The 13,503-nt window shown below is 44.7% G+C and overlaps 1 protein-coding gene across 2 annotated transcripts in view; it reads left to right on the forward strand.

The window, feature by feature from the left end:
- The window catches only part of Wwox (WW domain containing oxidoreductase), an 898,633-nt gene that overhangs the window by 52,608 nt on the left and 832,522 nt on the right, over positions 1–13,503 (forward strand). For both annotated transcript variants that reach the window (XM_048437342.3, XM_048437339.3), the window contains exon 5: positions 648–754. In XM_048437342.3, coding sequence (XP_048293299.2) covers positions 648–754 — 107 coding nt within the window. The remainder of the gene's footprint in view (positions 1–647; positions 755–13,503) is intronic.

Genomic DNA, 13,503 nt, shown 5'->3' on the forward strand with positions numbered 1-13,503 from the left:
ACGAGGTGGAAATAGGTGCACATTTTTGGGCCTCCACATGGTGCTTCTCATTAAGCAAAGGGTCTAGTCAGTCATGGTTGGTAGTGAAGAAACTGGCTGTGGCCTGAACTCTTCTTGGACTGGGTCTTCACCTTTGAGGTTGCTGTATTTGTTGGGCCAGCTATCTCAAATCTTGCTGTTGATATTCTCTGTCAACAGGGCGCTGCTGTAAGTGGTTCTCAACCTGTGGGTCATGACCCATTGGGAGGATCACCTAAGACCATCAGAAAACACAGATATTTATATTATGATTTGTAACCATAGCCAACTTACAGTTAAGAAGTAGCAATAAAAATAATTTAATGGTTGGGGGTCACCTCAACATGAGAAACTGGATTAGGGTTCAGAATTAGGAAAATTTAGAACCACTGGTCTGAATTAAGACATTTTGTTTATTATGTCATTAAAGCTACTAACACTCCTCAGTTTCACCCACTGAACATATCTCCTGACCTGTCCTCTCCCCCGTCCCCTGTCCCCTGGCACAGAATCACCTCTGGTTAAGAACCACCCAGTTTTGTCAGTGGTGTCCACCAATGGTCCTTCATGGCTCACGTGTTGACACTAGCATTGTTTCTAATGTGGATTTTTTTTTTTTTTAACCACAGGGTTCGAAACCGCCAAGTCCTTTGCCCTCCATGGTGCGCACGTGATCCTGGCCTGCAGGCACATGAGCAGAGCCAGCGAGGCAGTGTCCCGCATTCTGGAAGAATGGGTAAGTGCTTGGCTGCTTTGTTGCTTTGTGTTTTAATTGTCAAATGTGTACACCAGGCCGAGTGCGCAGAGATTTCAGTGCAGCACATAAAGTTTATTGCTCTTGGAATAACATCTTTGTTTTCAAAGTCATCTTCACGTTGTTTACTTTATGAAGGAAAAGATGAGTGAGACAGTCATTACCCACGCGTTTGTTTACAGTTCACTGTCAGTGTCACCGGGTTTATTACTCAGAGATTTGAAGATGTTTACTTATTTAAATCTTTTATTAAGAGAAATAAAACATAGCCAATGCCAATGAATGACATTGGGGTGTGTGTGCTCATACAGCATTGCTTTTACACTTCTGCAGTTACTTATTTATTTACTTATGTATTTCACTTTTCACCGTTTCATGTATGTATGTTATGCATGTTATCATTTTCATCGCCCCGTTACCCTCTCTAACCCCCCCTTCTCCTGCTGAGATCCTTCTTCCCTACGGGTCCCCCTTTGCCTCCATGAAGTAGGAGGTAAGCTGTGCCAACAGCAGGGGAATGACACAGAAGGACCTCTGCAGAGGATTCAAGGGCGTCAGATTCACAAGGGAGAAAGATGGTAATGTCCAGATGAGTCTTCTTTTCTTGCAGAATGAGAAGGTAAAAATCACAAGACAAAGTCCTTCCTGGTCCTTGAAAGGCTAACAACTTTTTTGCGCACCCTTCCAGGAAAAGGCTTCAAATGTTAGCCATCTCGTGCATACACTGCTCTCTGCTTCGCCTGTCTCACTCAGTGTGCCGGAAGATCTTTCTATGGGGTGGCTGTATAGACTTTGCTCACTGAGGTACAATTCCTGACTAAAAGCTCAGGGGGAGGGAACGAACGTTGGGTTGGCTAAAGTTTCAGCCTAGAATTGACTGTCTCCTTTGCTTTTAGACCGATGAAGAAAAAATCCCTCGTGGTAGAAGGGCATGGTGAGGAAGGGAGTAGGAGGGAGAGAAAGAAGGATTTATCACCTAAAAGCCATGGTCACCATTTCCTGTCACTGCTGTTTCCCAGCAATGTAGAGACCCAGTCCTGGTCACCTTTCTTATGTTTGGCCTCCACACCTTCCCCATATGTTTCCCTTGACCTTGCTGGTCTGACTTTCTTCAGGCCCCTCCTTTTTTCTCACCTCTACACAGGGCTCTCACCTGGCATTTCAGTAAGGAACGTCAAGGTCAATTGGATCCACTGCAGGTTTTCAGTCTTTGAGCCAGCTTGGGTGTGTTCATCTTTGCCTTGGAGGGACCATATCTGTGCCTCACTGGGGATGTACTGAGACATATTGCCACCCCGTGGGAGGTTCTCAGAGTGGTCCAGGGTTTTTTGTTGCAGCAAGAGCTCACTCAAAAGTCCCTGGGCATTTTTGGCTCCACATTGATTCTCAAGTGCCAAGACTCTGTGGGCATCTTTAGCTCGGTTCTGGAGATAGAGTTGGTTTCTCTGTATACTCAGCTTGTTTCTCCCAACCTGGGCTTTCTCTTCAAGTTCCACTGTAGCTTCCAGGATTGCCATTTTCTCAATGTTTCATCTTTGTGTCTTAGCCAGTGGAATGCTTGTCTCCATTCACAGTGTTGGAGCAGCTAATTGCCCTCATTCATGGAATTCCTGTCATGTGCTGTGCTCAGGCATGGCCCATTGCAACCACACACCTAGTCGTCTTCATTTTGCAGAGGAGTCAAGGGGTGGCACTGCCAGAGAGGGGCGGTGCCCAGAGCCAAGCAGCTCATGAGCTCAGGGACAGGGCCCTTGTTTATGCCTTCTGCCTTGAAGATCGGCTTATCTGGGGGTCACATCCTTAACTTGCAGTCTTTGCTTTAGATCCTCTGATGACACTCAGATGGTTTGTTTCAGGACCAGTGACATTTCGAGAAAGCAGCTCCTTGATATCGACAAAGCCACACCCTTCCTCCTCTTCCTCCTCCCCCACTACTATTCTCCTCCTCTCCCTCCTCCTCTTTTTCATCCCCTCCTTGTCCTGTGACAGGGTCTTAATCTGTAATATGTTCTGGCTGAGTATTCACTATGTAGTCTAGGCTGGCTTGAATTTATGACATTCCTGTTTTAGTCCCTCAAGTGGTGAGATTACTGGTGTGCACCACCAGATCCAGCACTGGGTCTTTCCAGTGCCCAGAGCTGATCTGATATTGAACTTACTAAGGACCACAGTGAATACAATATACCTTCTTTCTTGTGACCACATCTCTGCACATATCCAGATGCTTTCTAGGAACGCATCCCATTTCTGGCTAATTATCACCTTTATAAAAATATGCTGTAGAGCTGGAGAGTGATTAAGATTGTGTGCTGCTCTTGTGGGGGTGGGGAACCCAAGTTTGGGTCTCAGCACCCACACTGAGCAACTCACAGTTGCCTGTGATTACAGCTTCAGGAGATGCAATGCTCTGCATCTGTGGGTACCTGCCCTCATATGCACAAACCCACATACAGGTACACATGCATGCACAGCAATACAAAATAAAGCTGTAGTATGTTGGCAAAGAGTAGAAACAGATACACACCATGACCTTGGGCAAGTGTCTGAACTTAGGAAGTTTCAGCTTCTTCATCTATAAAATACAGATTATGGTGTCTGTTTCAAGACATAGGTGGTTTGCAGTAAACACAACAACTGTGTGCAGGTAAAATATTAGCAGATGGTGGAGCAAGATTAAGTGTTCAACTAAATGCCAGCTGCCTTGATTAATAACAGTGATGAAGATAATAATTTCAGACGTATGCATGGAGAGCACAGTGAAGCTTGCTTTTCTTACCCTCAACAAGTGGCGGAAAGAGGGGCTGTAAGTAGGATGTTTACCAACACAACTGAAGTGAAATCACAATGAATTGTTTTCCTGGCTTTTTATGTCTGGACTCCTACATTTCAATAGATGTGCATTTAGTTGGTTGATGAGTATTTTCCAGTGTATTTCATATTAGCTCTCAGCTGTCATTTGAAAACTGTCTTCATTATTTATGTGATTGCTTTTCCTTTTGCATTTACAAAGAACTGCCCTTTGCATATATTCAGGAAAGGCGATTGGGGACTCAGTCACCAGGAACAGCAAGCAGGGTTATTGAGAAAGGAGGGAGATGAGAGATTTAAAAAAGTGCAGAAGATTAGTGCTGGTAATGCAATGTGTGTGTGGCAGAGAGAACACATGCTGGGTTGATTGTAGCCACCTGATTTGATGCTGCAGCGTTAAGTTACTCCAGCTGTGGATGGCATCCATTCTACATCTGCTTATCTCCCTGCAGCGAAGGCACATGGACAGCTCTGGCGGCGGCGGTGTGTCCTGACAACCTCATTGGTCAGCATCAAAAATAGGGGCTTTCACATATGGAGAACTTGGTGCCAGATATTATGTGGGGCATGTGCCACTGACACTTGGCCTAGAGTTTTCCTTTTTGAGACAGGGTCTCACCTGTGTAGTTGTAGCTATTCTGGAACTTATGATGTAAACCAGGCTGGTCTGGTAGACTTGCCTGTCTCTGAGTGATGGGATTAAAGGAGCCACACTGATCATGGCTGGGTTTTCAGTACTACGGACACCTTGTTTTCATGGTGTGGCTCTAAGGGTGGGTGATGGTGCTGTGTGCTCAATCACAGTTCTCAGACATCTAGCAGTGTCCTGGCTGCCACAGAGCCACCCAAGGACTTTATGAGCTGAGGGAGCCCTGATGCTTATGGGAATTTTCTCTTACTCCTTTTGATACTAAAAGCTTACATTCTGCATTTTGTCTCTGCGTACAGAACACATTGGGTGTGACGTCTTCTCATGCAAATCAAGCAAGCATGAGTGCCTGCCTGTGTTTGTGTGGGGGTGTGGTGTGGTGTGGTGTGGTGTGTGTTGGGTGACTAACATACAAGCTTTCAGCCTAAGTTAGGGGCTTGCCTTGAATAGGTGGTTGTTACCTAAGGCAGCCCAAGGTGTAAGGCTCATCCCTGTTGTCTTGAATGTCATTAGGTAAACAAAAACACAAATTATTAAGAATGTCAGTGTTAATATGCGGTTCCTAAGAAAAGTTCATTCTAAGTCAGCCTCTGTATATTCTCATTTATTTGCTTTAAAAGTTGTTTTTCAGTAAATAGAATATGGTATAAACAATTCTGTGAGCCAGCAACAGCTAAGTAAATGTCTTGCTTGAGCCAGGAAGCATAGCACTCACATCAAAAGGCAAGGGCGAAGTTGTAGAGTTCCACCCTAGATTATTTTAAGATGTCACTTTCTGTCATCCTGCATATTGAGGTGTCTGTGTGCCAGGCAATGTGCTGAGCATTAACAGTGAAACACATATACCATGTGATTAACCCATCTGACAGCCAAGGGGGCTGGGAAAATGGTTGTGTAATTCCACATAGCTGGGGGATGCGTGGAGCATCTGTATTTGAAACTACATCTCCCTGATTCCCAGCCATTCTTTACCTAATTTAAAATTCCTGGTGTGTGTTGTTTCTATATAGTGGCCTGGATTTTCTTTTTAATCTCCATATGTGCCTGTGTGTGTGTCTGTGTCTTTGGTGTGTGTGTGCATGTGTGCTTTTTGTATTGGTGCAGGTGCATGCATGACATAGTGCGTGTGTAGAGGTCAGAAGACAATCTTGGGTACCAGACCTTGTTTTCTAATTGTTTGAGAAAGGATGCCTTATTTGTCACTATGTGAGCCAGGGTAACTGACTTGGAAGCTTTTCTCTCTACTTCCCAGTGGAACCTTGGAACTATAGATGCCCATGCTTTCTTGTGGGTTCTGAGTATCTCAATTCACTGAGTCATCTCTCTGGTTTTCTCATAGGGAAGAATGACTTTGAGTTTCTGATGCCTTTGCTTTGACCTCTCATGCTCTTAGATTATGGATTTGCATCATCACAGTCAGTTTTTTGGTGCTATGATGGAGCCAAGGTCTTCCTGCTAGATAAGCCCTCTCTCAGCTGAGCCACACACTTCCAGTCTTGGCCAGGCTTTTTAAAGGACTCAGCCTGTATTCAAAGAGACTCATCTATATGTGAATGAATGTTTTATGATGGGAAACAGTATGTGTTGGTAACATGAAGGTACCTGTGGTTACCTAGGAAGGAACCTCCCTAACTCTTTGTAATTCGATGTCATTGATAACTGGGTCAAAGGAATCTGCCTCTTCCCTTCCTTCCGTCCCTCCCTACCTTGTTAAGCGCTGTGTAGTGTATTTACTGTTCTGCTGATGTTGCCCATTTGACCTTTCTTGTCACAGGCCCAGGCAAGATTCTTTATCAGTTAATAAATTATTCATCTCCTCGTAGACATAATTGGTTGCTAAAATATTCTGAGTTTTCTCTGTCTTCAGAATGTCTGAAAATTGTGCCTGGTCCTTATCCTCCAACTTTTCCATCTCATTTCTCATTCTGAAAATTTTGCATTGACTTATTCTTAACTGTATCCACTGTTCTTTGATCACCATTTCTGTGTCTTCAGTTTTTTCTTCCTGGCCATCTCTGGCAGTCTTGAGTGGAATCTTTTCAAACTTTATATCCATTATAACCTTTATATAACAAGGGCTGTGGTTCACCGCAGAATGTTAAGAGTGCAAGCAGGAAGCGCAAGTGGCTAGCTCCAAACCATCACCCCCAATTGTGTGCAGCCCAAAGAAGATCCATCTTCTCAATAATGTGGGTTCCCCTGGGTTCTTATTAAGCAATTTTGACATAGTTTGAAGAGACGGATTTCATCTTCAGATCGTATCTACTCAGTGGCTGCAAGGCCAGCTTCTGGCCACTCAGCTTTTAACCTACGTTATTTAAGAGGGAAAAATATACTTGAGACTGTTTTTCATGTTTATTATGGGGCATTCAGAGTCCCTCAGATGTAACGTGTATTAGATTAAATAGAAGAGAAATAGTTATCGTGCTGATAAAACCATCCGGGCAAGGACAGATAGAGATCAGAGGGGCTGGAGTTGGTCTCTCAGGCTGGGCAGCACATGGGTCAGAAGGTTAAGGGTAGCCCTAGAGAGCTGTTTAAAATGGGAATAATTTTACTCTACACAGAGGTAGCCTTTAGGAGGAAGGTCCCTCGCTTTGGAGTCCTAGAGACCTGGGATCAAATCCTGACACAGACGATGCTCACTGGTGCCTCTGTCTTATTTCCTGTAGAATGGCATGAGTGATAATTTTCAGGGTCACCACAAGGACAGAGTGTAGCCACACAGGACACTTCTGCATAGAGCCCAGCATTTTGCGATTCAGAAAGCAGTGCACACCCTTGTCCAACACAGAGCGCTAAACTAGGCAGATGCATTCATGCATTTTGAAAAAAGTGCCCTAGTTCAGGCTCCTCTTATAAAAATGTCATAGGCTGCTGGCTTCAGCAGTCTGTCTCCAAACATCGCAGCGGCTGGGAATCTGACCACAGTGCCTGCTTGGCTAGGGTTTGGTGAGGGATTTCTTCTTGCCTTATAGCTCACTCCATCTTCTTATGTTAAAGAGCAGAGAAATAGAAGAAGGGAGGGAGAGAGAGACACGTCTGAGCTTTCATTCCATAGGATCCCTTCATCTTCCCAGCAGTGTCAGTCACTAAAGAGCGAGCCCCTTCCACCCCGAGCAGGTAGACACACGACTGTTGTCACTTTACTCTCGCATGAGCTGGCTGCCCCGGCATAGGCTGGGGTTAGTGCTGAAGAGAAGTGGAGCTGGCAGAGCCCACCCTGTATTCTGAGGAGATTCATCAGCGCTGGTGTCTGCCCCTGTCAACTGGAGGATGTATATGTAACTACGTTTTGAAACTATAGAAGGAAGCCTTCCAAGTGTGTTGTGGTGGCGGCAAGGCCTAAGCACCAGTTCTTTGCTACTTCTCCCTTCCAGCGTGGAGCCTGGTTCTCCTTCACCAGTGTGAACTGGACCGGGGGACATGTCTCAGTGAGTTCCATGTGCTGACACATCTCAGTGGTTTCCTTGTGGTGGTCCTGATGGAGAGTGACTTCCCAGAAAGGGGAAAGGACCGAAAAGACATCCAGCTTCTTCTATGCACACTTGTGTCACTGGATTTGCACCACCATGTTGTGAGGACACGTAGGCAACCCTGTGAAAACCGCTGCAACAATAGTGGCCTGAACCATCTCAGAACCTTCTGGTCCAGTTCAGCCTTATGCTACCCAGCTGCCACCATGGGCCAGCAGATTAACATGGTGACTTCTTCTTTCAGACCCATCCAGCAGCTAGGACATTTCCCAACTTATGACCTTTGCGATATGATTAGATAAAAAATGTGTACAGTTTTCAGCCATATGCTTTTGGGGAAAGTAGTAGTAACCAACCCAGGAGCCATGGCTTCCAGGAGAGGAGAAGCCATCACTGAGAGAGACTGGATCCTGAGACTCAGCGAGCTCCTCAAAGCGTAAGGCATTGAAGTTTGCATTGGCTTCCCAGGTGCCTTCCATATTACAGCATCCCAGGTTAGGGACCGCCAGTTCTGCTCTGAACTTTTTTTCGGATGGATAAACACAGTCATCCCATCCTGCTTCTCACTAATTAATTAGGAAGACCTCCCTTACAGTGAAAACAGCATCTTCTAAGCATCTTCTTGGACCACCAGACTGAGATCTGTTCTCCCTCCCCAGAGCTCTATTGGCTACATTCTGAGAACCCAACTAATACACGCATCTCTCAAATTCCCTAAATAATAAATCCAAAGTTATTGAAGCTATCAGGTTACTGAGAGTTGGCAGTGAGACTGCCCCCTCTCATTTCTTTGCAACCCTTGTCCCTATTTTATTATTGAAGCTTGGGATGCTCATGGTAAGGCTAGGCAGCTGGGGAACCTCAGCCCCCGAATCTTGCAGCAGGCAGCAGCTGTGGGAGCTCAGGCCTGCTTTGCCTTCCCTGGAGTTAATGAATCAGCAAGCACCAAGGGCACAGTCTGCCTTTAACTGATGGAGGAACACATTTATTTACTCAACAATTCTGAGATTTCCAATTGCTCTGACTACAAGGCAGTCTGCCTGCAAACCAGGTTAGGTCGGGAGAAACTTCAATGTATCTTTGTAATGGCTTTGTTGTTGTTTATTGAGAGGGACTAATTAACTTTGATTATTGCACTAATATTATGGCACTTTGACAACCCTTCAGATTTATGACTCTGGGAAAATAAACAAATGAAATGCAGGTGCTGGAGCAGAAAGACTCAGTCATTACCGAACTTTAATTACTTGGAATGTGTAGCCAGGAGAGAATTAGTTGATGAATTACAGGATGCTTAAAATTTACCCCAAACTGAAAGCAAGGAGAAGACAAAAATAGTGGGGAGGAGACTGGAAAGGTGCTGTGTTTAAGGTGGCAAAGACAGGGCACATCTGTACGTCTCGCTGTGGCATCTCATTGGCTAATCCTGGTGCTTTCCAGTGCTGCGGAAGCTCACAAAGTGCTTGTCAAGGCTAATTCAGCATTACCCAAGAACATGCTAAACATGCAGATTCTTGGGTCCTGCCTGGAACGACCAGTTCTGAGTCTCTGGAGGCGGGGTCCCAGGGACATCTAGACACATGCAGAAGTTGAAATACATTGCCATCAGATCTCCTGCTCATTGTTTTTGCTTAAGAGAGTAGGTACACACGTTTATCTTAGCTTATAAAGTCAAATATTGCTCTAACCCAGATCCTGACCTATTCTAGAGATTTTTTTCAGACTTGATAGCAGTCACCTTCACCTGATGTTCCCATTTCACTGGCCTTGGTCAACCCTCCTTTTAAAATGATAATCATACTAATGAGAATGATAGCCAGCATGATGGTGTAGTCACTGTGTTGAACACGTCAAGTACGTTAGCTCAGCATATGTTAGCAGTGGTCCTGTCTGTGCATTAATCTTATGAAGTCTGTGTTCCTGAAAAGATCCTAAAGCACAGCAGTGTTCAGGATCACATGCAAGCTCACACAGCACAGATGCCACAGGCATGAGGTGCTTTCAGGGCAGCACGCCTGCCTGTCCAGGTCTTTTGCCACATTGTTTGTGTACCACCTAGGCACAGTAGAGACTTACTAAATACTCGTGGACCGAACAAGAGGGCGACAAGTTGACGACTGGGTTGTAGGCACTGAAACCCGGATGGCAGAATCCTGTCCCTGTTGCTTGGTTACCTTTTGAAGCTGACCAGCACAAGGTGTACATAGCTAGGTGTTTCTAAAGTTTTGAGTGATGTGGATTGATTATACTATTGATGTTGCTGGGGTCTCCAGTTCTTCAAATGGCTTCTAGCTTATTGAAGACAGGGTAGTTCTTTGTGGAACACCATGCTACAGTATTTGTTCCTGATCCTTGGACTTCACTAACCCTTCTTCGGGGAGTCTCAGTAGGCAGCTTCTTTACCCAGGCTGGACTTGGGAGGGCTGACTATGGTAGAGAGTGGACTCAAACAAACTTGACCTTGAAGGACAAGAAAGAGAACCTCTCTGTAGAACGAGTGGCTCCAAAAGCAGAATCCAAGAGCAGGGGTGGGGTGTAGTTGGGGGTTGGGGGTTGGGGATGAGTTAAGGCTAGCCAGGCATGGTAGAACACACTTGTAATCCTAGCATCTGGGAGGCTAAGGCAAGAGAATTGCTACAGTTTGAGGACAGTCAGGGTTGTTTCCATAGGGAGCTCAAGGCTAGCAAATGGATTCCAGAGGCATGTGGTCTTCTCCTGAGTGTGGATAGCAGGGAGAGGGGGACTTGAATAGTTATTTGGTCCTTTGCTCCTGATGGGATTAATTACATCTGTAATGTTTTAAAATGTTAAGATATTGAATTGAGAAGGTTAACATAAAACCTCTCTGGTTTCTTGTTGCTTAGGTCAGAAGAAACAACTTAAAATGGCTTAGCTTATGAATTCCTCTTTCCTTTTGGTTAATAATTGATTGCAGTGACAAATCATGGAATTTCTCCGGATTATATACATGCACCTGTGTGTGTACAGCCAGACAGAGGACGGAAGAGGAGAGAGCAGAAGAGAGCTGGCAACACAGAGATGGGACAGACAGACATAGACAGGAAGACACAGTCAAGCTGGAAACTTTCTTGGCAGTATCTTAAGGACTGTTCTTTTGAACTGGCCTGGGCAGGATGAGGAAGCTTGATCACTGTTTCCTATGTCCCCTGGTCATTTCTTGCTTAGAAAGGAAGAAATTAGAATTGTTGAGCTATGATTTGTTTTAATCAGAAAGAAATTGTCTAACATAAATCTCTTCGTGAGTGCTGGAAAAGCCCTAAAGCGTCTAGAGGGCAAATATCAATACTTTGCAAAGGAGGAATGATTGTTCCAATTCGTGGCTTAATTGACTTTAAGCCTTAATGAAAGTCAGGCCAGGGCAGGCAGCAAACACTGCAGCCAGGATCAGCAGTGAGATCCGAGCCAGGAAAGGAGGAATTTAGGGGGGGGTTCTCATCCTTTGCTACTGATGCCATTTTCTAATTGACTGGGGCCACCTAATACCACATAATACTCCTTTTTCTTCCTGTGAAGAGAGCACTGGTTTTTCTTCCTGTCTAGCATAGTAATTTATTTTAAATTATAGTCCCCCCCCTATGGAAGCATTCGTTTGTGTTGGATTATCATTCCCCAAGTGAAATTTCACTGATGCTGTATAATTAAATATAGATTTTTTTAAAAAACAGCACAGTATATATTTTAAATTTGTAAGTGGACAAACTGGGGTATATAAAGACTTTATTTAGGAAGAATAAATGGCTCCCAAAGTCAGCCCAATGGTTGTTGGAAAGGATTCATTTAGCATCCATATGATCCCCTGGGAGGACTGCAAAACCTCGCTGACTTCATCAGTCTAAAAGGATTGGACTGTAAAGTACGTTGTGCAGATCTAAGCAACAGACCCAGCCTAGCTCAGTTTCTGACCTGTTTGTACCATGTGAGAGCCAGGTGACCTTCATTTCCTGTTCCTGCAGTTTGCTCAGCCCTACAACATGGGTGGGCTAATAGCACCCAAATCTCAAGGTTGCTAATAGTACCAAGTCTCAGTATCGCTCACCAGGTAATGATACTGGATGTACTTAGAGTGGTACCCAAGTACCAACTGTGTAATATCTAAGTGCCAGCAGAGATAAGAAACAAAACAAAGCAAACCAGTGGGTCTAGGAAGATGGCTTACAGGCATGAGGTCTCAAGGTCAATCCCCAGAACTCATACTAGAAAAAGGCTAGGTATATTGTTGCACACTTGTAATCCTAGCTGTGGGGAGGTCTCTGGATCTCCATCCCAGCCAGTTTCACCTACTTGACAATTTCCAGGCCATTAGGAGACCCTGTTTCAAAAAGAATGTGAATAGCATCTAAGAAGTGTTAGCCAAGGTTGTCTTCTCAACATGTGTGCATGTGCATACACTACATACACAAACAAAATGTAGGGAAAAAACTCACTTGTAACATATGTATGGAAGCCCCACCTGTCTGTCCAGTTCATGTCTGGGTACTTACTCATTCATCTCCTTGTTGAAACCATATCAGAACACCTGTATTACCCAGTCGTCCTGCTTTGTTGACTGAGTTTTCTGTCCTGCCTGGTTTCCACAGTCATTAAGTCCCAAAGAAATCACACAGAGGTCTACATTAGTTATAAACTGACTGGCCTAGTAACTCCTGTTCTCATTGACCCACCTCTATTTCCTGACTGGTTGTCCCACCTATACTTCCTACCTGGCTACTGGCCAGTCAGCATTTATTGAAAATATAAATGACAGAACATAAGCCATTGTCCCACACCACCACCTCACTATATCTTGGCACAGTCCGCTTCCTCACCCTGGAGGGATCTTAGCCAACTTATCCACACACCATATGTCCCTGTGCCCTGTGAGTCTCTGCTCATGCCCATTGCTTCTCTAGAGCCTCCGCAGGATTTTCTGGCTGTGATACTGTCCTTTCTCCCCTCCCTTTCAAAAGTGCCCATCAGCTCAGTCCTCTGAGTCAGGTACTGTGCTAAGCACTATTGGAGGAAGCAAAGGCTTCTGCCTCCAGGAAAGGTACAGACTGGGTTTGGTTTTATTTAGTTAACTTTTAATTAGCATGTCCAAACTTTAAATAGTAAAGAGTTTCATTGTGTCATTTCTGTACAGGTGCATAATGTACTCCGTCACGTCCACCTCCTCTGCATCCCTTCCCCCACACTTCCCTGTTCATATTCCTCAACATCCTTCTTTCATTCTCATGTTCCCTTTAGCGCTGGTTGTTAAATTATGCATTGATTGACTGCAGCATTGATTACATTGTGTATTGATCACTAGTCAGATGGGCTCCTTATTTAGTGAACAAATTCTTATTGACACCTTCTACCCATGTAGTCTACTGGATTCTGAATATCTTTGTACACACCACATTTGGTCCTTGTCCTCCTGGAGTCTGTGTGTAGTGACAGTCATGTAAATGAATAATGGTATCCAAGACACTGAGGACTCTCTCTGTGTGTATGTGTGTACTTATGCGTGTGTCTAGTATGCAGGTAGATGGGTTGAGATTTGGTCTTGGCCTGAGCTCAGTGTTATTTGGGCAAGGGGCAGACATGCTTAGAGTCATGTTGCCCAGCCTGACATTGAACTTCTGCTCCTCCTGCTTCTACCTCCTCAGTGCTTGGATTTTAGACGTACACCACCAAGCTAAGGTGGAAATATTTATTTTATTGTGTTTTTTGATGCTGGTAGACTGGCTGGTGGTTAGGAATAGAGATTTAGGTTTTTGTAGTTGCATAGTGATTGTCGCCATGGTGGTCCTCCACAT

The sequence above is a fragment of the Myodes glareolus genome, chromosome 22 (genome assembly GCF_982192425.1).
Source record: "Myodes glareolus chromosome 22, mMyoGla1.1, whole genome shotgun sequence".
NCBI lineage: Eukaryota > Metazoa > Chordata > Mammalia > Rodentia > Cricetidae > Myodes > Myodes glareolus.